Below are 26273 nucleotides of genomic sequence, written 5' to 3'. Positions count from 1 at the left end.
AAAAATGGAGATTTGGGCGAATGATTTTTTGGATTTTGTTCAATTTTGAATTTTTTGGGATTTTGTTGGATTTTTCGACTTTTGACATTCGAGCTGTTCGTTTCGGCCATCCCTACTCATCCATCCATCCTCAGCTCGTGTGTGAAATCCCGACAATGTACATGTATCTCCCTATTTTCCACAAGTGCAGCCTCGCCACATCGCAGCTCATTCCTTTTCAAATCAATTCAAATCTGAACGAAGCGATGGCAGACGACAATGACTTTTTGAAGTCTGGCATCAAAAAGTTCAAAGTCGAGGACGGTGTCGAAGACATGACCATGGTCGACGACATTGACGAAGAAGGCATCAAGGTGAACCTGGATGTGCGGTTCAAGCGGGACCAGATCTACACGTACACGGGCACCATCCTGGTCGCCGTGAATCCGTTCAAGAGCATTCCTGGGATTTACGAGCAAGACCGCGTTCGCGAGTACACTTCGCAGCGCATGGGCGCCCTCCCGCCCCACATCTACGCCACCGCAGAAGCCACCTACGACAACATTCGCAACTCAAACCAGAACCAGTCCGTCATCATCTCTGGCGAGTCTGGCGCCGGCAAGGTAACAACATGACGACGACAACAACAACAGCAGCAACAATAACAACACAAACACACAAAAAAAAAAAAAAAGCGGAAGAGTTGGGGTTTTTTTATTCATTCGAGTCGGGTCTCTCTCTTCACTGGTGCTTTGAGTGAGAGTGCAAGTCGTGTTAGCTGCCTGCTTTCCTCCGTCGCACGCTCGCCCGCAGACTGGCAACCACAAGATGGCGAGTCGCAGAAATGCGATTATTTTTTTTATTTTTTTTGTCGATTTTTTTTTTTATTTTGGTCGAATTTTTTTTTTTTGACAGCCTGAATGACCGCTCTTCCACCGCGCCTCCCTCGTCCCCCATTCCTTCATTCCATGTGGGGGGCCCCTTTGCGGCTGTGTGTGTTGTCTCGCTTCGTTGGATGGTGGCAGTGGGCACGTCGATGGTGGTGGCTGTTTCCCCTTTGGTTCCCCACCGTTTTTCGATTGGAGATCTCGACAAAGGCGACGGGTTGGGAAGCCATTCTCACAAACGCTCCACTCAGCGACGCTCTTCGCCCGCCTCGCCTTCCACTGCACGAACCACTGCTCTTGCACTCGCATGCGCACCTGCTTTGCAGTGCGTGCAAGCAGCCCCATCGTCAAATGGAAGAGGGGCGTGTGACTCCCAAACTTACCAAAAATCAACAAACCGCACAGTGATGGTTTTTTTTTGGTTTTTTTTTCTTTTTTTTTTTTTTTTTTTTCGTTTGTGGGTTTTTTTGCGTCGCTCCCTCCTCGTTTCCGGTGCGCTCTGTCGTCCCTTCCCTATCCTTCTGGTTTCGTTTCGTTGCATTCTGTGCCGCTCTCCCTCTCCCTCTCCCTCTCTCTCTCTCTTTTCGGATGCGGAAATCCACGCTTTGCACATTCCCATCTTATTTTATTTTTGATTTTGATTTGATTTTATGATTTTTTTTTTGTTAATTGGTATATTTTATTTTCAATCACACTCACAAAAATTTCGTTTGATGATGATGATGACAGACCGAAAACACAAAGCTGATCCTTCAGTACCTGACCGCCGTCACTTCCAACCCCAAGTGGATTGAGCAGCAGATCATGGAGGCCAACACCATCCTCGAAGCATTTGGTAACACTACAAAAAAAAATCGCTTGGGGAAAGCACAACAACAACAACAACAACTCGATTTCCACACAATTTCATTTGCTTGTCTTCTCACTCTCTTTGGGGGGGGGGCTCTTTGTGGGATGATTGCACCATTTCTTTGTTTGTTTGTTTGTTTTGTTTGGCAGGTAACGCAAAGACCGTGCGCAACAACAACTCGTCGCGCTTTGGCAAGTTTACGCAAGTCTGCTTTGATCGCGAAATCAACATCACGGGCTGCATCATTCAGGACTACCTGCTGGAGCAGTCGCGCGTCATCAACCAGGCGACCGACGAGCGCAACTACCACGTGTTTTACCAGTTGTGCGCGGGCGCCAAGGCCAACAAGGAGATTCGCGAAAAGTACCATGTGGAGGATCCGAGCAAGTACAACTACCTCAACAAGAGCGGCTGCATTGACATTCCCGGCATGGACGACAAGAAGGACTTTGACCACCTGCGACTGGCCATGACGGTGCTCAACATCAACCCGCAGCAGCAGGACGCCGTCTTTAACATTCTGTCGTCCATCCTCTGGATGGGCCAGCTCGAGTTTGCCGATTTGGACGGCGAGACCATCACCTTCACGTCCAAGGACAACGAACTCATCGCGCGCTTGAGCCATCTCCTCAAGGTGGACGAGGCCTCCATGAAGAAGGCCCTCTCCTTCCGCCAACTTGCAGTCCGCGGCACCGTCACCGACATTCCGCTCCGCTTGTCCCAGGCGCACGACAACCGTGGCGCCATGGCCAAGGCGCTGTACTCTCGTCTGTTCACGCTGCTCATCCACCACATTAACGCGTGCACCAACCCTGGCTCAAAGTCGAAAAAGTTTGTCGGTGTCCTGGATATTTTCGGCTTTGAAAACTTTGAAATCAACTCGTTCGAGCAGTTGTGCATCAACTACACCAACGAGAAACTGCACAAGTTCTTCAACAACTACTGCTTCTCGCTGGAGCAGCAAGAGTACCAGGAGGAAGGCATCGAGTTTGCGCACATCAACTGGACGGACAACCAGTCCGTCCTCGACCTCATTGACAAGCCGCCGAACGCCATTCTCAAGTACCTGGACGACGAGTGCAAGTTCCCCAAGGGCAGCGACGAAACGTACCTCGAGAAGCAGCACGCGGCTCTTGAAAAGATTCCCGGCTACACCAAGCCCACCGACAAGCGCCTCGTCAAGCTGCGCTTTGGTGTCACCCACTTTGCCGGTGATGTCTTTTACACGGTGACCAACTTTTTGGAGAAGAACAAGGACATTCAGCAGGACATTCTCTTTGACGCCATGAGCCGCTCTGGCGACGACCTCGTCAAGGAGCTCTGCAAGTACAAGGACATGGCGGAAGGCGCTGGCAACATTGGCGTGAGCGAAAAGAAGGTCGAGGAGGAACGCGGCAAGGCCAAGGGCATTGCGACCGTCAGCTCCGTGTTCAAGGACCAGCTCAACAGCCTGGTGGCAGTGTTGAGCACGACGATGCCGTGGTACGTGCGATGCATCAAGCCAAACTCGGTCAAGAAGCCCAACATTTTCGACGGCCAGATGGTGCTGACGCAGCTCCGTTACTCTGGCATGCTCGACATCATCCGCATTCGCAAGATTGGCTTCCCCGTCAAGATTAAGGCGCACGACTTTTTGCAAAAGTACCGCTGTCTCGCTCCCCGCGAGCTCGCCATGGGTGACGATGAGCAAGCTGCTTGCCGGGCCATTATGGAGCTGCTCCGCCTGCCCACCACCGAATGGCAGGTCGGCAAAACCAAGCTCTTCTTCCGCCAGCGCGTCTTTGATCCGCTGGAGGACCTGCGCCGTAGGCTGCTCGCGCGCATGGCCGTGACCGTGCAAAAGATTTGGCGCGGTTGGTACCAGTACAACGAGTACCAAACGCTCCGTCGGGCAGCGATTGTCTTCCAGTCGCGCTTCCGCCAGTACCTCGAGCGTCACAACTTTAAAAAGAAGATTGCCTCTGCGATTGTGCTGCAAAAGTACGTGCGTGGCTGGTTTGCACGCGATTTGCTGCGTGCGCTCAAAAAGCAAAAGCGCGAGCGAGAAAAGAAGGAGGCCCGCGAGCGCAAGGCTGCCGAGGCTGAGGCCAAGCGAAAGCGTCTGGAGGAGAAGCGCAAGAAGCGAGCTGACAAGTCTTCCAAAAAGGGCAAAGGCGATGCCGAAGACGACGAGGACGCCGAAGAGGACGAGGAAGAAGACGAGGAAGAAGAAGCTGAAGCGGCTGAATCTTCCTCCTCCTCCAGCAGCTCGGATGACGATGACGACGACGATGATGACGACGATGACGATGACGACGAGCTTGCCGATCACTCGGACGACGATGCCAAGACCAAAAAGAAGAAGGCTGGCAAACGCCAGCGTCGCAACACTCGCCGTGCTCGTGCCAAGTCCATCAAGGGCAAGCCTTCCAAGAAGGGCAACGCCACCAGCGATCTGGCCGCGCTCAGCAGCCTGCTGGTCGACGCTGTCAAAGATCCTGCCCGCAAGAAGGCCGACAAGGAACGCCGCGATCGTCGCCTGACCAAGCGCCTGACCGAGCACAACATGAACGTCGACACCGCTCCTGCGGACGCTTCGCTCATGTCGTACGCCTTCAAACACATCAACATGCATGACAAGATGCGCAAGGCGCATTTCGCCTCCCTGTCCACCTCCAAGGTCGGCTCGATGACGGCCGAGGAGATGTGCACCTTCCAAAACGTGCAGACCGTCTCCACCTCGTTCGTCAAGATGGAGGACCAGCAAAGCATTGCCTTTGCCGTCGCCATGTACAAGGAGGTCTACCGCTATGTCAAGAATGGCGCGAGCAAGAAGGACGAGTACCCGCTCGTGCGTGCCATGATCCAGAAGGCCATCGAAAAGCCGGAAATCCGCGATGAGCTCTTCTTCCAGCTGGTGCAGCTCTCCAACCAGAATGAAAACCAAGACCAGGTTGACCGTGCCTACACGCTGATGGCGTTTACGGCGTCTGCTGTGGCCCCGTCCAACTCGCTGTACCGCGACTTTGTGGCACATGTTGATCAGCATGCCTCCAAGTTCAAGAACAAGGACAGCGGCAAGCTTGCCGCGTACGTCTCCAAGTCAGTCAAGGCGGTCAAGCTCAACGGTGTTCGCAAGTTTGCCCCGTCTTCGCTGGAGTGCGATCACATCCGCACCCAGCAGGCCATCAACTGCACCTTTACGTGCGTGGACGGCTCCATTCACATCATCCCCGTCAAGCTCGTGGCTACGGTGGGTGAGGCGCTCGAAATAGCGTGCGTTCGCATCGGCCTGGACGCTGCCGAAGGCTTTGCCCTGTTCGAGTCCATTCCCGACCGCGAGCCGCGCGTGGTTCGTGGTGTCGAGTACTTTGGCGACATTCTTGCCGAGTGGGAAACGGCCAAGCGCACGTCCATTTCGGATCCCAACCCGAGCGGTGTGGGAGGTGCTATTTCTGTCGCTGCGCCCTCGATTGCCATCACTGGCCTGGCGTACGACAGTGCGGGTGGCATCATTTCTGCTGAGGATGCTCAGATCTCTGCAGCCAATGCTGCTGCTGAAGCTGCCAAGTCCAAGAACAATGCAAAAGGCACTGTGCGTGACAAGAAGCGCAAGTCGGAGCCCAAGGAAACCGAAGACCTGATTGGCGAAAAGCGCAAGACGGCCGTGTTTACCAACACCTACAACAACCTGCGCGTTCCAGCAGTGCCGGTGCCCGTTGTTGAGCCGGCCATCCTGGTCGACAGCAAGAAGCCTCTGCTCAAATCGGCCAGCTTTGTCGAGCCCAAGCCAAAGAAGGGCGCGAAAGCCAAGGCCAAAGAAGCAGCCGAGCCCGCGCCCAGCCCCACTGCGGCCCTGATTCCCGTCGTCGGTTGCAGCGACGCTCGCTTGGTCATCCGTCGCCGCACGCTGATCTACAAGGAACCGCCGCCGAACGACGTTGAGGCACGTCTGCTGTTTGCGCAGATGGTTCAAGCCGTCACGCGCGACGAACTGCCCTACCTGCTGGAAGACGCCCTCCGACTTGCAGGCCTCGAGGCCCAGGCTCTGTACGGCAACTTTGACGCTGCCCAGGCCAAGACGCGCTTCGCCTTCCCCGAGCTGTTCTTCTCAAAGTTCCTTCTGGACAACAACGGTCTCGAGTACAAGCGCACCCGGGACGAATGGTCGACCGAGGCCAGCAAGGCGCACCAGATCCATGGCGAAAACCTCACGCAACTGCAAGCCCTCCACGAGTACCTCAAGATTGTGATGAAGCATCCCATGTTCGGCACCACCTTCTATCACGTCACCTACAATGGATTCTGGTCACACCCGACGCGCATTGGTCTGCTGGTCGGTCTCGATGGTCTCAAGTTCTTCAACCTGAATTCCAAGGCGGTCTTTATGACGCTGGACTACGACAAGATTCAGGCGCTCGAGATTGACAATGAGACTTGCGTTGTTTCGCTGACGCTGAAGGAAGCCAGTGATGGTGTCGCCGAGCAAAATCAGTACAGCTTCCTGTCCAAGCAACGAGAGGATATTGCGCTTCTGATTGGCTCGTACTCGCCGTCGCACCGCTCGTTTGTGCAAAAGGAGGCCAAGGCGAACGAAACTGTCGCGACCCAAGCCGAGATTCTCAAGGCACGCCTCGAGCTCCGCGATGCGCAAGCCAAGTTGGAGACCAGCGGTGTCATTACCTTCAAGGAGGCTGTCGATCCGAAACTGCCGGCGGACGCGTCCAAGACGGGCACCGTGTCTGCTAAAAAGGAAAAGGACTACAGCAAGGGCACGCTCGGCTCCAAGGTGGGCGGCATTTTCTCGCGCAAGAGTGGCAGCACTTCGCTCGACCGCTTGGACAAAATCGAGAAGGAGGTTGCGGCTGCCATCGTGAACGCCGGCGACAGCAAGAACAAGACCGCGCTTCGCAGCAGCGCTGCCAAGGTCACGTACAACAACATGGTGAACGCCGACAACATCAAGGACAAGGGCTGGTGGGCCTTCCAGAAGACGCCCCTCCTGCAGGCCATGACCAATCTCGTGCCGACCGACGGCGAGGATGGCGATGTTGCCTTCAAGCTGTTCAACTCCATTCTCATCTACCAAGGCCTCGCCACCTCTGGCGGCCTGGCATTCGACTCGAACGACTCGACGGCACTGCTTCAGTTGATGATGACGCGCGCCCTGGAAAACCAGGGCATTTGCTGCGAAATGTACCTGCAACTGCTCAAGCAGACCACCAACAACCCCCAGCCGCACTCCAAGTCCCACTTGCAAGCCTGGCGCATCCTAACGCTTGCCTGCAGCGTCGTCGCGCCTCGCGTCGACGTTGTGCTGGAGTTTGTTCGTGCTCATCTGAAGCTGCACTCCGAGTACGGCAACACCGAGTATGGCAAGTATGCCCAGTACGCTCGCAAGCAGCTCGCGCGCACGCTGACCAAGACTCGCCGCGCGTATGCTCCGTCGTCCACCGAGATTATGTTTGTCACGAATCGCAAGCTGATTCAAACACGCTTCCACTTCCTGGACGGGCAGTTCCGTGCCCTGATGTTCGACTCGGCCTCCTCCGCAGCCGAGGTCGTGGACATGGTCAAGGACCGCATTGGTCTGGACAAGTCGAACAAGACGTTCGCCCTCTTTGAGTGCTACGGCAATCTTGAGCGTTACATGCTCCCCAACGACAACGTTGCCGACGCGCTCTTCAAGTGGGAAAAGTTCTCCAACAATGCAAAGGAACCGCAAACGCTCAAGCTTGTCTTCAAGCGTCGCATCTATCTTGGCCCGTTCCTGCCGGAGGCCAACAAGGTGGAACGCAACCTTGTCTTCTTCCAAGCTGTCGACGCTGTCGCCCACGACCGCCATCCCATCACGTTCGAAGAAGGCATCCAGCTCGCCGCACTGCGCGCGCAGGTCCTCATTGGCGACCACTCTCAGTTGAACATGGGCAAGGGACTTTACGAGTAAGTTGCGCTTGGAGATTTATTTGATTTTGTTGGGAGAGTGGTTTGTTCGGAGAGGAAGGGAACGCTGTCTCGTCCGGATGACTCACCGAAATCTCTCCTTCTTTTAGCAACATTATTGAGCGGTATTTGCCCGATTGGATGAAGGAAAACTTGTCCCTCGCCGATCTCATTGCAGCCCGTCACGAGAAACTCAAGGGTTACAACGAGGACCGCTGCAACACCCTCTTCCTTGATATTGTCAAGGAGTGGTCTCTCTATGGCTCTCGCATCTATGATGTGATGGTGCGTAAATTGGCGGAGTTGTTGTTGTTTTTTAAGGGGGGGTATTCTTGTTGTTCGGACGTTCCTAACCAAGTGAGGGGTTACGATTTGACAGCAAATGTACTCGTCTGATTTGCCGCAAACCATGTGGCTTGCCATCAACGAGTGGGGTCTGCACATTCTCAAGCCAGGCGAGAAGGTACGGGTTTTGCTTTTTTTTTCTTTTTTTTTTCTTTTTTTTTTGTTCTCTCTTGAGTGAAAGGAATCACAAGCGAGTTGATCATTCTCATTTGGGGGGCTTTCTTCTATCTTGGTTTTCCGTGTGACAGACTCCAATCATTTCGCATTCGTTCGACAGTGTGATCAACTACAGTCCCTCCGTCCGCAACCTCATGATTGTTGTCGAGAGCTTGACGCGTGGCACGAAATACGTGTTTAGCACGCCCGAAGTACGTTATTGATGGTTGTGGTTTTGTTTGTCTCTGGCTCTGGCTCCACTCTTTTGGATTTGCTTCGTTCACTCAACCATGACATTTGTCCCCTTGTGTTTTTGTTTTTCTCAGGCCTACCAAATTGCGCACTTGATTCGCGACTACACGTACATCCTGTTCGAGCGCGCCAAGTCGGGCTACAAGCCCGCGTCCGTTGCGCTGGACACTACTGCTGCTGCCGCCGCTCCAGCGCCAGCTGCTTCTGCTCTTGCCCCACCGGCGGCTGATGCGCCTGCCAAACCGCCAAACACTCGTCAAGTTTCTTTCAGCGAGCCCAAGCCGGCAAAGGCCGAGCCCAAGGAGTCGGAACCGATTGCCGAATCTGAGGAAAAGGCAGCCGACTGACGGAACGTGTGACGACGACTACTACTACCACTACTACTACCACTACTACTACTACTACTACTACTACTTTCTGACTAGTTTCTGTTGTTTTTGAAGGGGGGGGGAAAGCTGTTTGGTTTTTTTTTCTGCCTCGGTCTTGTTTTGTTTTGCCTTGATTGATTTTTTTTTTTCGCGGTTTGTTTTGTCTTTCCTTTTTGTGAATTTTGCTGTGTGTATGCTCTGGTGGCGTTCCGCTCTCTCTCTCTCTCGCTGTCTTTCTCTTTCTCTCTTTTGCCAAAACTTTCGCTTGATGCGAGCATTGCGTTGTATGATTTGAACAGGATTTTAATGAACAAAGAAATTGCAAAAAACAAAACCGGTTAATTTAATGTGAGTGAGGTGCAAAGGAGTGGAAGAGCGAGCGAAGCTGGCGAACCTGCTCTGGGGTATGGGGTATTGCGGACGAGTCCATGTCTTTGGCGAGAAGGAGCTTTTCGTTCATGCGAAGGACGGGCGCTGCAGTCTGCGATGGGGTGTGCAATGATGCATCATCATCCTCGGACCGATGCTGCAGATGGCGTGCAAGGGCCTCGGTAACGGTGCGTCGGTAATCGCTCAGCTGGCACAACAGGGAGTTCATAACGCCGGCAACTGGACCCAAAGGATCGTCGTACCACCGCTGTGCCAATTGGTCGAGAGACATGTTAAAGTGCTTGGTGCAGGCGTCGAGCAGTTGGCTGATACGCAAACGCGGCATCGAATCTGCGCGTCCGTCGGTCGATGCGAAAGGAGTGGCATTGCTGAGCATCATCACGGGCCGTTGATACGAGATGCGCGCAAGCGAGGCCTCGAGGGCAGCAATAATACGGCCAAGCGGGCGAAGAGAGGGGCGCTTGGATGGCTCCGGATCAAGCATGAGTCGGATCGCTCGGCCCATGTTGACAGCGCCAAACCGCCAGCAGATAGTCCTGGAGGAGGACTCCAAGTCCGGCGTGGCGACAACAGTAGGAGATACAGGCGACTCTGAAGCGTCAAGAGCCGGCGCCTGTGCTCGGCCTGAGGTATGCAGGTGGTTGCACATGAGCGAAAGCCCTGATGAGCCGGCAAACACGGCTTGGCGGTGCTCGCTGGGTGTGGCACGATCGAACGGACGGACGCCGGTGATGAGTTCATACCACACAACGCCCAGGGACCACACATCGACGAGATGAGCGAGATAGGGTTCGCCGCGAAACAGCTCTGGAGCGGCATAAGAAGGTGAGCCAGGAAAGTCGCGTGAAATGCGCGCGCCCGGCCAGGCCTGGACACTCATGCCAAAGTCTGACAGGCGCACGTCTCCGGAGGCCGTGAGGAGCACATTGGAAGGCTTGACGTCCCTGTGGTAGATGTTGAGAGAATGGCAGTGAGCCAAAGCACTCGCTAGCTGGCAAAACAGGCGAATGGCCTCGCATCGACGCACACGCTCCTGTCGGCGCTGTTGAAGCGAATCCGAGGAAGCGGAGGATGATGATGATGATGATGATGATGACGATGAGGTTGCACTGGCAGGCGGTGGGTGGTCTCGAATCCAATCGGCGAGAGTGCCGCCAGTGCACAATTCGAGCACCATGTAGAGAAAGTTGTCATCCTCCATTGTTTCGAGCAGTCGCACAATGTTTGGATGAGCAACTTCTGGCTTGCTCAGCCCTTGAAGGATGCTTCGCTCTTGCACTGCCTCCTTGTACGCCTGCATGCCCGAATGCTTTGGCAGGCACTTGATGGCGACACTGATTCCCGTCACACGATGCGTTGCGCGCACAACCACGCCTTGGGCGCCCTGGGCAATCACGTCTTCGCTCAGATCATAGAGCCCAATACGCAGCTCGTCTTCGGCGCTGCTCGGAGCGTTGGTGGGGCTAGCAGCGTTCGTGGAGGCGCTGGCAGCGTTGGTCTGCGCCCCGCTCGCCTGGGCGTCGCTCAACGGGCCTGTCGACATATTCCCCGATGAGGGCGGCGTACATGGTGTCGCCAGTGCAGGACTCGCACCAGCGACCAGTGACGAGGACGGCAGCGGCGGCAGCGGTGATGGTGGCGCGACTGATGACGCAGCCTCCTCGGCGAGAATCAACGCCTGGCGATCCCGCTCGAGCGCTGCCGCGAGGGCGCTGCGGACGCGCGACATGTCACTTGCCCCTTGTGCGTCGGTCGAAGCGGCACACACGGAGACTGCCTTTGCGTGAACGTCCGGGACGCTGGCAGATCGCGACGCCAGCGGAAGCACAGACGCGGGGGACGAGGATGAAGAAGAAGACTGGCTGCTTCCAAATCTGAATGCATGGAAACGGAACGAGCTCTGCTTCTTTGTAGTAGTAGTAGTAGTGGATGGACGCGAATCCTGCTGTGTGTGAATGGACGCCTCGCTGGTGACGAATGGGAGAGATGGCTGCTCTGGCGCAAAGACAAGGGCGGACGAGTGGTGCTGCGGCGACATGACAACCGTCGAGGTCATTGACGTGCGTTTCCAGTGGTCTGAATTTCTCCCCCTTTTTCGTTTCAAAGTGGACTAAAAAAAAAAGAACGCCACCACAACAGCGATCGATGAAAAGATGTCGGCAGAGCGAGTTTCCCGACGCTCGGAACTGGACCAGCGAATTGTGCAAGGAATTGATTGGAGAACGCTGACCTTGGACTGGGAAAGGGTACAGCACACGAGGGTCGAGTCTGAGTCAGTTGCAAGGAATACAAAAAAGTGACAAAGGATGGGGGCGAAGGAAGCCGGAAAAAATCTGGACTGAAGCTGGAATTGTTTCTCCGGCTTTCTGAATGACTTTCCGCTCAACCATCAAAATCCAAAATCCGTGGGAGCGAACGTTGGTTGGCAAAATGTGCGAGTGCCCCCCCCCCCGCCTCCCCTCCTATGCATCAATGCAGAATAATTCTGATAATCATGAGTAGAGCAAATAGAGCAGTAGAATGGGGTTTTTGCAGATGGACACTCAACGACGGGCGGTTGCGCGACGTCGGGTACGGAGCCTGGGGCGACCTGCGCTGAAGGTGGGCACCAACATGGCACAACTCGCCCTATTTGCACACACACCCCCCCCGCACCTCTGAGCTCCCCTCGCTGCTTCACCTCCAGCTTCAAAAAGCCCTGTCGTCTGAAACATCCGCACTAGAATGGCTGGCTTTTGCTTCCGGGTGCGGAAGATTAGTTTCTCCACTGGACTTTTTGGCTCAAGTTTCAGAATTCGAACAAAAACCGCCGTCTTTTTCTCACCTGCCACTCGAAAACGAACCGAGAGCTGAGAGATCGCGCGCCGACGCCAATCCAAGCAGAAACAGTACAAAAAAGAAAATACTGTTCAAGTTTTGAATGGAGAAACAGCGGCGAGGACAAACGAGTGAGCTTTTGTGTAGCACAGTGAGTTTAAATTGGATGCAAGCAGGAAATGGCAGGATTGGTTCAAAATCACTCGACGGCGACGCGGTTTTTTTTTAAAAAAGCAAAAATTCAATCAGCCGTTCTGCTGTCAACTTTAAATAGCAAGGACAGGCAGCTGATGTTGCCACGTTGCGAGGGTTTGAAGAGCGCGAGGTTGGGGGGGGTAGAAGACGGAGGATGATCGGCAAAAGCTGTATTTGTTTTTTGCCCAATTGCTCAACAGAATCAACACACCAAGCAAACAACAACGCGGCAACAGAACAATTATTCAAGCAGAAAGGCGCCCACTAGCAATTAGCAACAAAGCCCCCCTGGCTTTGGCGAGGTCGCTTGACCCCGCCTGCGCCATGACAACTGTACTTTTGTTTAGCAAATCGAGTCTGCCAATTGTTTCTGTGTGTGGGAGATCACCAAGGATCAAGCAGAAAACGGTGAGTCGAGCCCCAAGATCAAACGGTGACATGATTTAGTTCTCATGCTGCTGGACATACAAGCGGCTCGAGCTCCTTGGGCTCAATCAGCGAAAACTCCTTGACAAAGTAGTAAAAGTGCTTAAAGCAGGTGTTGACGTGTGCCTCGGCGCCAATCGCTTGCACAGTCTCGAAATGGTGGTAGTAGACGTGTGCAAATACGCGGAAGAGGCGCTTGAAAATGTTCTTGCAGACTTGTTGGAAGGTCTTTGGGAAGGGTGTATCTGCAGCAACCAAGCAGCGATGAAAGAGTCAGGGCCACCAAAAAAAAAAAAAAAAGCTGCACGCACGCACACAAGGAAACCTGAACATCCTGCATGTGAGAACATACCAATCTTCGATGGGAAGATGGCCTCGTCGTTGATCTGCTGCTCAATCCACTCCATCAAGAGCGCCACGTATTGAGCGGCAGGAAGCGATGTCGGAGTCTTGTAGTCCTTGCCATCGGCCCAGCTGTATTCATACCTGCAATAAACAAGATGGTCCAGGATGGTAGGACACCGAGGAACCAACAACGCAGACGATAAACTGGACTGTGTGGGCTGGCTTACTGTCGTCCAGCGCTCATGGTTGGGCAGTCGCATTGATCGCCAATGGTGCCGTAGATCAGATTGACGCGGTTGAAAAAGTCGACGACTAAGCAAGTGTTCAAAACAGCACCAGTACCCACCATCAATGACGACACGCAGAGTCAAACGAGTGAGTGAGTGAGTGTGGTGGAAGAACTGTTTGACGAGCATTTGGTCGGGGATGAGGGCTTTTCCCCCCGCCCCCGCCCCCGCCCTTCCCCGTCTCGACACAATGCATGTGCCGCATCATTCACTAGAGAAGAAGCAGTACCATGGACGGCGAGCCACTCGTTGAGATTCTCTGTGGGGGGCAGCTGGACTGCAACCTTGAGCGATTCGCCCGTGCCGAGCGATGCCTTGGCCTTCTTGTACAGGTCGTAGCGCAGCGAGCCCTTGTCGAACTTCTTCTTGGGGCGGAATGTCTGCAGGAGGGATTTTTTGTTTTGAGCCAGGTCAGCGAGCGACACCCCATAGTGATGATGAAAGACAGTGCGGTTGGGCTGTCGAGTTCGAGTTGCTGTTTCTCTCCCCGCTCGCTCGCTCGCTCGCTCTCATTGTCAGCCTTGCCGTCTTCCTTGCTTGCCTTGTGTTGGCCTCCCTCCACTCACCCCTGTTGTTGGTGTCTCAAAGTCGTAGCACGCTCACATCAGCCTGAGCGAGACCAATGTATTGGTTTTTATGTTTTTTTTCTTTCTTTCTTTCTTTATTTGAAGTGTCTGTTTTGAGGCTGCTTTTTGTTTTGTTGTATGTTAGCTTGGTTTTGAGTGTGTGTTGGCGTGCAAGTGTGTGTGTTTGTGTGTGTCTGTGTATTGTGTGACGCTGTGTCGTGTGGACCCGCTCTCAGCGCAGTGAGCATTGCACGAGACCAAAGGCCATCAAACCGCAGAATGTATGAACATGAAAAAGTATGCGCGCTCTCTCTCGCGCGCTCTCTCAATCCCCGACCAGTGAGACTGTTCACTGCCACACACACACACACACATCACAAAGCACAAAGCACAAAGCACAACATGCAGATTCCGAGAAAGAGCGAGACAAATGGCGAAAAGGCTGACCTTCTTGCGGTCGAGTCGGAGCATTGTGTTTCAGAGAATCAGAATATGGAAACAACAAAGAGTGAGTAAGTTGGATAAAGCCAAAATGTAAATAAAATGTAAATGTGTCTCATTCTCGAGCACAACATTGAAGCGATGCAACCCCATTATCATCACCGAAGTCACTAAAGAACCATTGTGATTGTTGGTCGATTTGGATTTTGCAATCATCCGTCTCCCATTTCCTTCCTTCCTTCCTTCCTTCCTTCCTTCCCTCTTCACATTCACTTTTGTCTTGATTCAGTCTCTGATTTTCTTTCTTGTTTATTGAACCATCCATTTTCTGCAATGTCCACTTCGACGGCATACCTCAGCAATGGGGCGCTCAATCTGAACGTTCTCCGCGACTTTTGCCGACGCGATCTGCTCGACTGCATTGACTCGACGCCCCCGGGCAAGAAGGTGCGCGTGGCTGTTCTGAGCAGCTCCCATCTTGTTTTGTTGCTCCCTGCCTGCTTTGCTTGCTTGCTTGCTTGCTTGCAGGTGGAACGGGAGGGCAGAAGCCGGGGGAACCAGAATGACGAGATCTCTGCTTGTGTTTGTGTTGCTCACTTTGCTTCTGACTCTGGGTTTGGTACTTTTGGCTTTTTTGTTCGCGTTGTTATGTGTGTGTGTGTACCTGTATGTGATTGGTGCGGTGAACGGGCGCGCGGGGCGGGGCGGGGCTTGTGAATCTGGCGCGGGGAAAAATCAGGTGCTCATCATGGACGAACAACTGGTCGGTCCGCTTGGTCTCATTGCCGAGTACTCGCTGCTCAAGGTAAACGCAAGAGAGCACAGCGGTTGGGAGAGAGAGAGCGCGCGCGCGCGAGACAGTCACTGTGAAACAAACTCATCTCGACTCTGCTCTGCAACAACCAGGAACATGGCGTTGAGAAACTCTTCCTGCTCACCTCGGGTCGCATCGACACTGAGATTAGTAACGTCATCTTTATCACGCGCCCCAAGGCATTGCTCATGGAACGTATCGCGTCGGTCGTCAGGTAGTGCGATCGTTGTTGCTCGACTGATCCGTTGTCTCTGCACTCAATGTTTCTCACACACTGCAAAACAGGCAACACCACAACGATGGGCAGCGCAAAGATTACCACGTCTTCTTTGCCCCGCGTAAAACATTGATGTGCGAACGTATTCTCGAGACCGAGGGAGTCCTTGGCGATCTGGTTCTGGGAGAATATCAGGTACAGCTCAGTTCTCATCTGAGGGCCTCCTGTTGTTGTTGTTGTTGTTGTTGTTGTTGTTGTTGTTGTTGTTGTTGTTGTTGTTGTTGTTGTTGTTGTTGTTGTTGTTGTTGCAAAAATGAACTCACCCTCTCTTCTGACTCTGCGTGAATGTGTTTTCTCGCCCTTTAGCTCGATATCTTGCCGTATGACTCGGACTTGCTGTCGCTGGAGATGGAAAACTCATTCCGCGAGTGCAACCTCGACGGCGATCCAACATCCCTGTTTTACGTTGCTCGGTCCATCATGAAGCTGCAAACCGTCTACGGCATCATCCCACAGATTGTTGGCAAGGGACCCCATGCAAAGCACGTCGCCGAGATGATGCTGCGTCTCCGGCGCGAGCTGGCAACGAGCGCCTCGGCGTCGAGCGCTCCCGAGCTCTCGGTCTCCCCCGAGATTGACACCATCCTGCTGATTGACCGCACCATTGACTTGGTCACACCATTGTGTACTCAGCTGACCTACGAAGGCCTTCTGGACGAGTCTTTCTCGATTGAGCATTCGTTCGTGACGCTGAACGCCGACATTACGGGGAACAAGGACGGCAAAAAGACCAAGGTCCCGCTGAATAGCTCGGATCGCATCTTTTCAGAGATTCGCGATTTGAACTTTGCCGCCGTCGGCCCTTTGCTTTCCTCGCGCGCCAAATCCATCAGCCAACAGTACGACGAGCGACACGACGCCAAGACTGTGGGCCAGATTAAGGACTTTATCGGGAAGCTGCCCACCATCCAAGCAGAGCATCAATCGGTAAGGCCTCGAGTTGACTTTCAGAGGCGTACTTTGGGAGGCGGTTGCTGGAGATCTGACTTACTTTGGCTCGTTTATGTGCTTCCGTTCTTTTGTATCTGATAACATTCCCCAGTTGCGCATTCACACCAATATTGCAGAACAAATCATGAAGCGCACACGAGACGCGGCGTTCTTGAAGACCCTCGAGACGGAGCAAGCCTTTTTGTGCAGTGTAGATACAGACAAGACCAGCGATTACATTGAGGACTTGATTGGCAAGAAGGCCGATTTGTCTCTTGTACTGCGCCTGATTGCCTTGCAATCACTCACCAACGGTGGATTCAAGCCCAAAGTGCTCGACTACTATCGTCGCGAGATTTTGCACACGTACGGCATGGAACAGCTGGTGACGTTGGCCAACCTGGAGAAGACTGGTTTGCTCCGCAAAAGTGACGGCAAGAGCTCCTATCCTTCGTTGCGCAAAGCCCTGCGCCTGGTCGTCGAAGACGTCAACCAGATTACGCCCAACGACATCAGCTACACCTTCTCGGGCTACGCCCCCATCTCTGTGCGACTGGTTGAAGCATTTGCGCGATCAGGCTGGCGCGGGATGGAAGAGGTGCTGCGGCTGCTGCCTGGCCCGACCTTTGAAGAGCTGCAAATGCTTCCGCCAGGCGTTCAGCCTCGTCGCGCAAACGCCCGGTCGGCGGACGGCGCCAACGCCGCGTCTGCTGCCGGTGGAGCGGGCAAGGTCACGCTCGTGTTCTTTGTTGGTGGCTGCTCGTATGCCGAGGTTGCTGCCATCCGCTTCCTTGCCAAGCAACAAGAAGGTGAGCTGGGGGCGAGGGGGAGTGGGAAATGTGTTGTTGCTTTGAACGTTGTGTGAAGTGTGCTTTGAACTCGAGCGGCATCTCATTTGGCTGTTTGTTGACTTTCCTGGTTTGAAACACAATTGTAGGCCGCGACTATATTATTGCCACTACACACATGCTCACTGGAGGCAGCATGCTTCAGTCGGTGGTTGAGCCGCTCGAAAACCGTTTGGTTAGTGCAGTTCCAGCCAGACAATAGTCGTTCGACGCTGGCAGCTCCCCCTCCCCCTCCCCCCGATCAGGGTTTGTGTTTGTTTTGTTGGTGCTTGTTCGCGGTGCTCGTGTGACGATTCAAAAACGAAAAGACTTTTGTAAAGAGATTCGCTCAGATGCGATCGAACGCTGGATCCACCAGCATTGATTGGAACGCACTCGTTAACATCCAATCTACACATGTTGGGCAAGAGCGACAAGGCGAGAGGGGGGAAAAAAATCGCTTGGTGTCAAACAAGACAAAAGCACAACACAAACAAAAAAACACACAAAGCAGACAACACAACACATTGCAATCTCAAATCACAGAGTTTAAAAAAATCACTACCAGACACCACATGTACATGCACACAACCATTCCTACAAGACCAACACAGAGACAACCATCGCTTCGCCAAAACAAAAGGAAGGGGAGCAGTGAAAAGCCATCGCCCTCGGATATGTTTAAGTGTTTTGGACGAAAGAGTGGTTTGCTCCGCTCATTTTTGCCACTCTTTTGTTTCGGTTCCGTTTGTCTTTTCTCGTCGAGTTTTGGGGAAAAACTGGCGTGGGTCTTTTAAGCCTTGAAGTTGGAGGTCAACCAAGTCAGGCCGTCGTAAAGGCCGTCGCCGGACGTTGCGCAGCTTGGCTGCACATACCAGTTTCGGTCGCGAACGCGTTGCAGGCCAAGCTTTTCGGTGATTTCTTGCGGCTTCATTGCTGTTGGTTGCAAGGCGACGAGATTTGCAAGTGAGCAACAAACAAAACGAAACAAAAAATCAGAATGCATCACAAGAACAAACAACAAGACCGAGAAAAAACAGAGCGAACTGGGGATGACAGACACGAAAGTACACGACATACCGTGTGGCAGATCTTGCTTGTTGGCAAAAATCAAAATGATTGCATCGCGCATCTCACGATCGTTGACAATGCGGTGCAGCTCCTGTCGTGCTTCGTCGATGCGATCCCTGTCAGCGCTGTCGACAACAAAGATAAGACCTTGAGTGCCGGTATAGTAGTGGCGCCAAAGGGGTCGGATCTTGTCCTGGCCACCAACGTCCCACACATTGAACTTGACGTTCTTGTACTGGACCGTCTCCACGTTAAAGCCCACAGTGGGGATCGTTGTGACAGATTGACCGAGCTTGAGCTTGTAGAGAATAGCTGCAAGAGGGAAGAGGGAAGGTAAGCAAGAATTTTCGGTCAGCAGTCGAACGACAGTGCCGTAAAATGACAGCTACAAGAAGCCCACCGCCGCCCCCCCCCCCACTGGACTGGTAGGATGGCATGTCGCTCGCGTTGGTGGCAGACGAGAATCGGGATATTGTTCACAATTTTTACAGTTTTTGAAGGCGAATTCTTTTCCAAGTATGTCAGCTGAACGCAGCGGTTTGAGCCCTTTTTTTTCCGTCTTTTTTTTTTTGACAATGGGAGCAGCTGCCACTGCCGTTCACCTTCGAGTTGGAAGTGGGTATGCTTGCAAATAACCCCCCAATCCCAACAACAACATCGGTGCATAAACCCCCTCCACCGACTCATCCCATCACAGAGATACGGCAAAAGAACGAGAAAAAAAATTTGAAATGAAACGTACTGGTTTTCCCTGCTGCGTCAAGACCAAGCATCAGGATGCGCATCTCCTTGTTGCCGAATAGCTTCTTAAGAACGTTGCCCATGGTTGCGTGCTGGCAAGAGTCTGGGCGCCTGAGATTGAGATCTAAGCAAGGAAGCAAGCGAGAGCAGAGAAGGCAAGCGCAAAAAAAAAAAAAAAAAAAAAAATCAGTGCAATGAGATATGCCAAAACTCGCTCGGTTGTAAAGCGGAAGATGGTGCCTAAAGGCCAAGATGAGGCGGGGTAGCTTTTTAAGTAGAAGATGCGTGTCGATGGAAGGCGATGTGGAAGGCCAGCCCAAGAGCGGAAGCAGAGCGAGATGGGCACAAAAAAAAAACCAACCACGAACGCAAAAATCTTTCAATCTTGCGTCCTCCGTCTGCTCAGTGTGCGCCTGCGATTCGAGGCGATCCACACATGGGACATCACTGAGCACCCTCATTCGCGAGTACGCGTCGTGGCGCGAAAGGCACAAACCGAGCGACGACTCAGACTCAAAAGTGCAGCTTTCAATCAAGAAGCGCAAAAAAAAAAAAAAAAAAAAAAAAAAAAAAAAGCCACAACACAATGGACTTTTTTTTTTCTGTTGAAGAAGGACAAGAGCTGAGCTTTGCTGGCCTCGTCCTCGCAGCCTTTGGGGGAACAAGAGTCTGACATGGACGTGACAACAGCCTCGCAGCACGAATCGCCGCAGCTCCAAGGAAATCGCGACAAGCAGACCCCGAGGTAAAGCCCGCTGCTGTATTCCGGATTTTTTTTTTTTTTTTTTTTTTGGCTGACGATCGCTTTTCGTTCCGTCGCGAGCGTACAGAGCGCGCTTGCCCGTCAACCGCCCGCCATAACGGAACCAGTGTCGGTGCAATGCGAGCTTCACACCCGCCTGGAAGCCCCAGCGCCTGTGTGTCTCGGGCTGCGTCAACAATCGAGGAACATGTGTTGTTCACATTCAGCGTTTCCTGCTTTTTTTTTTTTTTTTTTGTCTTTTTTTTTTCCTTTTTTTTCTTTTCGCTTTTCCGTTGAACCTGGTTTGTTGAACAACGCCGCTTTCCCCTGCCCCTCTGTCTTCCACGTCCCACTGAAGAGACAACGATCATTCTGAGGGAGGCAAAAGGATCGGTGGGCCCCCCCCCCCCCCGCGCCCTCTCCGAGCAACCAAACGCGACAAACAAACGACGAAATAAACGTTCAAAAGAAAAATCCAAAGAAAATGTTTTATCAAAAAAAAAAAAAAAAAACGGCCCACGAACAATAATCGTATTAAGACTGCATTTTCAACTTGATTTTCTGATTTGGTCCTTGTTTCCAGGTTTCGAAAAAATCTCGAGTTTATACAAGTGTGCGTTTCACACGAAGGCTGGATGGATGCCCTAAGTGAACCACAAAAAAAAAAAGAGTTTGAATGGTCAACGAAGCGAAACAGCAGTCCAATGCAAAAGGCCAGCAAGGTTCAGCAAGGTGAGTGAATTGCAGCGCGATACAAGCACTGGAAAGCAACAACAACAACAGCATGGTGTTAATGCTGAGTGGTGGTGAGGGAGAGTGGATGGAGAGCCAAGTGGGCTTGCTCACATTGGTGAGAAGGTCTCCCTACTACAATACTCAGTCTCACCGCCAACACTCAGAACTGAATGCCAGATCGCCTTCCAGCATGCGGATAGATGGGCCGTTTGAATGTGGATGAGACACTATTTTGAGTAGGTAATTGAAACAATACACGTTGAACAAAACACAAGGAGAGAGGGGTTACACCAGAGCCGGAGGAGTTGGCACGTCGTCGTCTGCAAGCGCAACAATCTTCTGAACCTCAGTCAAAGTTGCCGTGGGTTTCTCAAGGAGTGACTGAAGGTGACGTTGATTGCGCAGGAGGCAACGCAGAGTACGAGCCGCAGCGTCGTCAGAGTCGTCCAGATGGACCCGCTGCTGCAGGACTTTTGTGCCACCGATTTCTAGCGACACAGCAAGCAAGCCTAGACTGAGAAAGTCGGCTTGCGGAGTGGCGACTCTGTCACTGCGCGCAATGTGGTAAAAGTGGCTTGGCCACTGGCTCCACGAGTTGTCTTCGACATGTCCGAACCACGTTTGGAGCTCCTGAGCAGCTGCGACCGTCACAGGCGCTGCCAAGAGTGCTGCCTGCACATGCTCGCGCGTCACAGCTGGAAGGAAGCAAGAAAGCCCAAAATCGACCAACGCAATCGAGAGATGTGGGGATTTGGGAGGCACGAGGGTCGAGGTCGGAGTCTCTTGCTGCAGAGGAATTGAGCTGGGCAATTGCGTCTCGGTGACGAGCAGGTTTCCACGATGAATGTCGCCGTGCACCACACCTTGCGCATGAATCCAGCGAAGCGTGTCGCAGACCTGAGACGCAAAGTTTGCCGCATACGGTTGATGCTGCATCCAGTCCACACTGTGACCAGAAATGAGGCCCGTGACCAACGCCAGGCCAGGGGTTCCGTCGAGATTGACAGTGCAGAACGATAGCAGCTCGGGAATGCCATGAGCAGCAGCTTCTTTTCGGTCACGGTTGAGGAGGGCTAGCGCCATGCCCTCTCGCGCCAGCTGTTCTGTGAGCGGGTTGCGATTTGCGGCTGCAACCTTGACCACCACGTTGGTGAATTCCTCGCTCGAGTTCAGGCGGAGCTTGCCGGTGAACATGAAATCGCGATGAAAGACCTGGGCATCGAGCAGAGGTTGCGGGCCGGTCGTCTGCACAAGGTCGAAGAACAAGAGCCAAAAGCGGAAAGTGAAGACAAAAGAGTTGCACAAGATGCACATGATGCGGATGATACATCCAAACCAGACGAGACATTACCAAATTGAGAACAAGGGAATTGGTCGTGACGACATTCCCTCCACCAGCACCAGCGGGCGCGCCACCGCCGGCTGCATTGTCTGGCTGGCCTGGAGCTGCGGCGCCAGGATTTCCGGCGCGTGGGTTAGTACAACCAAAGTTGCATGTCCAAGAATTCGGGTCATCGCTGTTTGATGGTGCATTGGTTTTTGCAGCGGCGTGGTGCGCGAGGATGGATTGCCACACCACAAAAAGAACTGCTCGTGCTGGATCTAGTGTTTCGGCAAACGTAACCTTGGGCGCAATGAGCTTGCCATTCTGCTTTAAATCGACTCGAGTGACAGAGACCGTGTCGCCTTCGCACCAAGTGAGGCCGTAAAGAAAGTCTGGCCAGGATGTCACCGGCACGCCTGTTCTGAACAGAGAGCGAGCCACATAGCTGGCGACTTGCAAACGAGCATGTTGAACATCGGCCAAAACCTTCTTGACTTCGACAAACAAACAGCTGTCATACAGGAGAACGTCCACTCGAGAACCAGCGGAGGCAGCACGAGACGCACGGGGAGAAACGCGATCAACTGCCCAAGTGGTCGCGATTACATCAGCAGATTTTGTGCTACTGTTAGCGTGAAAGTTGAGTTGCGCGCCAACTTGTTCGCAGACGGCCTGGCAGTAGTTGGCAACAGCCCAATGCATGTCCGTTTCGTGACCAGTCCGGCTCGCATCGTTCCTGACGTCCTCCAACTTTTGATGAAGTGCATTTCTGTCCAGGGGTGGCAGTCGCAAGTCACTGAGGTTGGTCTGCAACGTGGGGTTAGGATCCTTTGTGACAAAACGCGCTACGAAGGTTGCGTTGGTGCTCGATCCGATCTCAGACACTACCAAATATCGTGCCGTTCACACTGAGTTTCAACCAAGATTGCATACCGACGAAGGGGGAGGGGAAGCAGCGGATGCACTTACGAAAACGAACTCGATCTACTTGCTGCTCCTGAACTTTAGCACGTTCGATCTCAAGCAGCTGCTGAGCTTGATCACGCAGTTGCTGATATTGATCACGTTGGATCTCAAGCAGCTGCCGATCTTTCTCAAACAGCTGCCGATCTTTCTCAAACAGCTGCCGATCTTTCTCAAACAGCTGCCGATCATGAGCATGCAGCAGCTGCCAAAAAGCCACTTTCCCGTCGGCTGAGAAAGAATCCAACACACAGTTCGTCAGAAACAGGCACTCACTCGCCCGCACAGATTATGAAAGCAGCCAACAGAGAGCTACACCAAAGAAATGCTCGCTTTTCACCGCGTTCAACTCACCGTCAAGCTGGGCAAAAATAGCGTCAAGATTTGGCGTGGACAATGATGCTTGAGGGTTCGTGGATGGTCCAGCTTGAGGTTGTACCGCGTCATTGGTCTACAATCAAAACATTTTGAATCCCATTAGCCTTTTCGACTCGTGCGTTGCTGTTCCTGTGCGCATGTGTGCGGTGGGTGGAAGGCGGTAGAAAGAGCCGAGACATGACAACCAAGCCAACCCAGAACCCCTGACATGCGGCCTGCTGACCGTCCACAGTGTCTATGGAGACAGTAGGTGCGTGCCCAAGACCGCCCGTGGAAGCTCCGGCCAGAGCAACCAAGTGCGGGGGAGAGCAATACACAAACAAAAAAAAACCGAACACAAACAAACAAACAAACAAACAAACAACAAAAACGCTTTACCACTGCCGGAGCAGTCTCGGTAGAGCTTGTGGTATGACTATTGGGCGGTGCTGAAGCTGCCAACTCAGTCGTTGTCATCATTGCTGTTGCTGGTGAGGTTGTTAGAGTGAGTGGAGCAGCGGCGGTCGATGCGGCTTGCAACGAGGTGGTCGTGCAGGGAGCAACGAAGACCGGCACTGCCGCTGTTGCTGCTGCTGCTGCTACTGCTGCTGCTGGATCCTCCAACCGAGCGCGCTTGTTTGGATTTTCCTCCGATGACCCTTCGTCGCTGGAACCAAGGGGGCGCTTTGCCGGATCGGTCGTCGACATGCCAAAGGGAAAAAAAAAACTGGTTCTACTTTGACGCAAGCTCTCATCGGATACCAGTAGAATGACGACCAACATTCACGCAGTCCATGAACCTTCCAGTTCACGCAGTCCATGGAGCTCAAAAACCGCGCGAAGTTCCAGCACGACTTGTTGCATGCCATTTGGCAAATTGGCGTTGATCTGCTTTCGCCCTCAAATCTCGTTCATCCGCATTGAAGGAATCAACGAGAATCAACGAGTCTTTTTCAGCATTGCTTGAACAACTACACGGGCTATCGGTCGTGTTCAACACCCTCGATGCGAACTCCCGGTGTTACCCGAGAGGGAGGAAAATAGGTCGATACGAAGTGACCATGTTCTCCCGCCTTGATTCTGCCCCCATTTCCTTCCTCAACTCTTTCCATTCATCCATCCATCGTTGACCGTCCAATGCAACCTAATGCAACATTCTTCATCATCCCACATGTCGCTGTTGTTGTCTGAGAGTTGTTCTCCCGCCTTTTTGTTTTCGGATGCTGCTTCGAGGTGTTTGCATTCACCATTGGTCCGCCGTTTGACCATGGACCTTTGCTGATCTTCGTAAATGGGGAGGGAAGCATGTGGACGGGAGGACATCTCAGGATTGAGAACTGCTCCAATCGTCAGGCATGAGCTCCAGTCCGTTCGCAAAGCCAGCAGCGAGTAACGAGGTGTTTAGCATGGCCCTGCATGTAACAGTGACAGCAAAATCACAGTCTGAGCAGCTTCCCGCTTCGATTGCGCTTGATTGTCTGGACCAACGCGGTTCGGAAAATGAACGCGGTTTCCGTGGCAGATCGGCATCACAAACAAACGGAGACTCGTAAGAATTGCAAGAACATGTCAAGAGTCTTGTAGCTATTCAACGAAATGCGAGTTGTCATCGAGTGGAGCTCGACATCCAACGCTACACGCTCGTAAACCTGACAGAAGCGGCCAATCATTGACACGATTCCAGTTCAAGCAAAGCCCGGTTAACCACTTAATTGTGCTCTAACTGCGGATGTCCTCCCTCTCGCAGAATACAGGTTGACGAGTGACTGCAGCGTGGGGTGACTGTCAATTGTGCGTGTGTGTGCCTCAATCAGTATTTGGCTGTATTCGCTTGTAGGCTGTATTCGCTCGTAGGCTGTGTGGTTGGATAAATGGTTCGCGTTTGGTGTTCTTGCTCTTTCATCTGCTGACAATAAATCTATTTTCAGATGCCGTCAAGCCTGGCACCAAGCTGAAAACTGATACGCGGAAGGCGGTTAAAAACCAGAAATTCATGGCGATGCTGGACTCGACCCTCCAACTAGCCGACGAAGCAGAGCAGCAGAGCATCAGCGAGTTCGTCACTCTTGCGCTCGAGTGTCTGGATGAAGCAGCCGATGAACGTCCCTCTTTTGGTCGCCTCCTTGCTGCGTTGGAGCTTTGAAGACAAGTGTGAATTGGTGTGTATTCGTGATGACAGTATTGGATTATAGCATGAAGAATCTAGGTTGTTAAAGTGCATTACACAGTTTCAGTAGATCCACAGTGGTAATTCGGTTGATGTCACTTGAAATGAGACAACTCCAATACATCACAGCTCGTTGGCGTGACCGCCACCCTGGACAACGAGTGCCAACGCCAACGGGCAACACACCCTTTTCTACTCGTTCGGGAGCAGCGCAAGGATGCCTTGGCGCGAGACAAGTCAATAATTCTGAAAGTCACTTTGGCGACAAGAATTGTTGGCGTACTTTCCGTCGCCCCGCTTCCTGCCAATAAGCCCGCTCCTGATTGATTCGAAATATCTCAAAGTAGATGCAAGTCGAATGTATAGTAAACACGTGCCCTTGCGTGTGCGGGGACAACACACGTACCAAACACAAGTCTCAAAGTCGAGGATGCCACAACCTCGCCCATCCAAGCACAGCAACCTTCCCTCTCATTGTCGAGGATCCAGAGTCGAGTCCGGCCAGCAAGCGAACGTAGCCGGTGGTTATTCATGAGCTTTTCGTGCGTTCCAGTCAATGTGGACGCGCACCAACGCAATGAACGCAACTTTACAGTTTCTGTGCCAATCAACCAGCGTTACCTGGACAAACGCTCTAAAGACCCAACCCGTGGTATTACGAATTTCACACCAGAGCTTTTGGCATTGATAGGGAGCGGACTTGAGGTCCAGCTGGGATTTTCTAATGCGAAACCATAAATCAAAACAAAAAATGGCAAAAACATGGAGGGCGGGTTGCCATGCAAAAACGTTCGTCCGTCGAGATGGTCGCCAGCGTCCTCGTGCCACGCCATTTATTTCTGTAATGAATTTGTATGTTCTGTGGTATATCTCGAGCTTATCTTTCCAAGTCCCATACTTGGCTTTGCCCGTCGTCGTTCACCAGGAAACTTGCGGGTATACATTTTGCAATGGGAATTTTTCCCCAGTTCACTGAGGCCACTGTGCACCACCGCCCGCCGCCCTGACCCCATCAGGTTTGTACATGACCTGACAGCACCCCGTGGCTGCATTGGCGAGGACGGGGGACACCTGCATCGTCGTGTACGGATACCCCCTT

At 52.8% G+C, this 26273-nt stretch overlaps 5 protein-coding genes across 5 annotated transcripts; 2 read left to right on the top strand and 3 right to left on the bottom strand.

The window, feature by feature from the left end:
• Window positions 1–155: 155 nt before the first annotated feature.
• On the top strand, window positions 156–9089 carry CAOG_08401 (hypothetical protein; the record flags this gene model as incomplete). The annotated part of the gene is made up of 7 exons (XM_011271669.1): window positions 156–602; window positions 1596–1701; window positions 1866–7638; window positions 7749–7923; window positions 8018–8101; window positions 8232–8351; window positions 8466–9089. The coding sequence occupies 7 exons, from the start codon at window positions 156–158 to the stop codon at window positions 8736–8738; spliced, it is 6978 nt and encodes a 2325-aa protein (XP_011269971.1). The 3' UTR covers window positions 8739–9089.
• CAOG_00377 (serine/threonine-protein kinase 12) lies at window positions 9042–11473 on the bottom strand. The gene has a single exon (XM_004365191.2). It carries the CDS (start codon window positions 11203–11205, stop codon window positions 9103–9105), a length of 2103 nt encoding a protein of 700 aa, XP_004365248.1. The 5' UTR covers window positions 11206–11473; the 3' UTR covers window positions 9042–9102.
• Window positions 11474–12319: 846 nt separating this feature from the next.
• Window positions 12320–14286, bottom strand: CAOG_00376 (hypothetical protein). Its single transcript, XM_004365190.2, has 6 exons — window positions 14233–14286; window positions 13449–13599; window positions 13160–13244; window positions 12940–13073; window positions 12630–12832; window positions 12320–12531 (listed from the first exon to the last, which is right to left on the bottom strand). Exons 1-6 carry the CDS (start codon window positions 14254–14256, stop codon window positions 12505–12507), a joined length of 624 nt encoding a protein of 207 aa, XP_004365247.1. The 5' UTR covers window positions 14257–14286; the 3' UTR covers window positions 12320–12504.
• A 234-nt stretch (window positions 14287–14520) lies between these two features.
• On the top strand, window positions 14521–17465 carry CAOG_00375 (vacuolar protein sorting-associated protein 33A). Its single transcript, XM_004365189.2, has 7 exons — window positions 14521–14673; window positions 14966–15031; window positions 15133–15254; window positions 15326–15452; window positions 15624–16244; window positions 16360–17056; window positions 17185–17465. The coding sequence occupies exons 1-7, from the start codon at window positions 14560–14562 to the stop codon at window positions 17295–17297; spliced, it is 1860 nt and encodes a 619-aa protein (XP_004365246.1). The 5' UTR covers window positions 14521–14559; the 3' UTR covers window positions 17298–17465.
• Window positions 17466–17518: 53 nt separating this feature from the next.
• On the bottom strand, window positions 17519–20172 carry CAOG_00374 (ADP-ribosylation factor). The gene is made up of 4 exons (XM_004365188.2): window positions 20153–20172; window positions 18888–19010; window positions 18155–18457; window positions 17519–18010 (listed from the first exon to the last, which is right to left on the bottom strand). Exons 2-4 carry the CDS (start codon window positions 18967–18969, stop codon window positions 17868–17870), a joined length of 528 nt encoding a protein of 175 aa, XP_004365245.1. The 5' UTR covers window positions 18970–19010; window positions 20153–20172; the 3' UTR covers window positions 17519–17867.
• Between the last annotated feature and the right edge of the window lie 6101 nt (window positions 20173–26273).

This window comes from Capsaspora owczarzaki, assembly GCF_000151315.2.
Source record: "Capsaspora owczarzaki ATCC 30864 unplaced genomic scaffold supercont2.1, whole genome shotgun sequence".
In the NCBI taxonomy this organism is placed as follows: Eukaryota; class Filasterea; order Ministeriida; family Capsasporidae; genus Capsaspora; species Capsaspora owczarzaki.
This window is presented reverse-complemented; position numbering and strand designations above follow the sequence as displayed.

Bases quoted from the DNA above. Each gene is read 5' to 3' on its own strand.
- CAOG_00374 (XM_004365188.2), bottom strand. From the start codon at position 18,969: ATGGGCAACGTTCTTAAGAAGCTATTCGGCAACAAGGAGATGCGCATC. The intron at 18,458-18,887 runs GTACGTTTCATT...TCCCTCTTGCAG, and splicing joins TGACGCAGCAGGGAAAACCA to CTATTCTCTACAAGCTCAAG. The intron at 18,011-18,154 runs GTATGTCGTGTA...TGCAACCAACAG, and splicing joins CAAGCAAGATCTGCCACACG to CAATGAAGCCGCAAGAAATC.
- CAOG_00375 (XM_004365189.2), top strand. From the start codon at position 14,560: ATGTCCACTTCGACGGCATACCTCAGCAATGGGGCGCTCAATCTGAAC. The intron at 15,032-15,132 runs GTAAACGCAAGA...TGCAACAACCAG, and splicing joins CCGAGTACTCGCTGCTCAAG to GAACATGGCGTTGAGAAACT. The intron at 15,255-15,325 runs GTAGTGCGATCG...ACTGCAAAACAG, and splicing joins CGTATCGCGTCGGTCGTCAG to GCAACACCACAACGATGGGC.
- CAOG_00376 (XM_004365190.2), bottom strand. From the start codon at position 14,256: ATGCTCCGACTCGACCGCAAGAAG. The intron at 13,245-13,448 runs GTACTGCTTCTT...ACACTTGCTTAG, and splicing joins CGAGTGGCTCGCCGTCCATG to TCGTCGACTTTTTCAACCGC. The intron at 12,532-12,629 runs GTATGTCCAGCA...TCCCACACACAG, and splicing joins CCAAGGAGCTCGAGCCGCTT to AAACAATTGGCAGACTCGAT.
- CAOG_00377 (XM_004365191.2), bottom strand. From the start codon at position 11,205: ATGACCTCGACGGTTGTCATGTCGCCGCAGCACCACTCGTCCGCCCTT.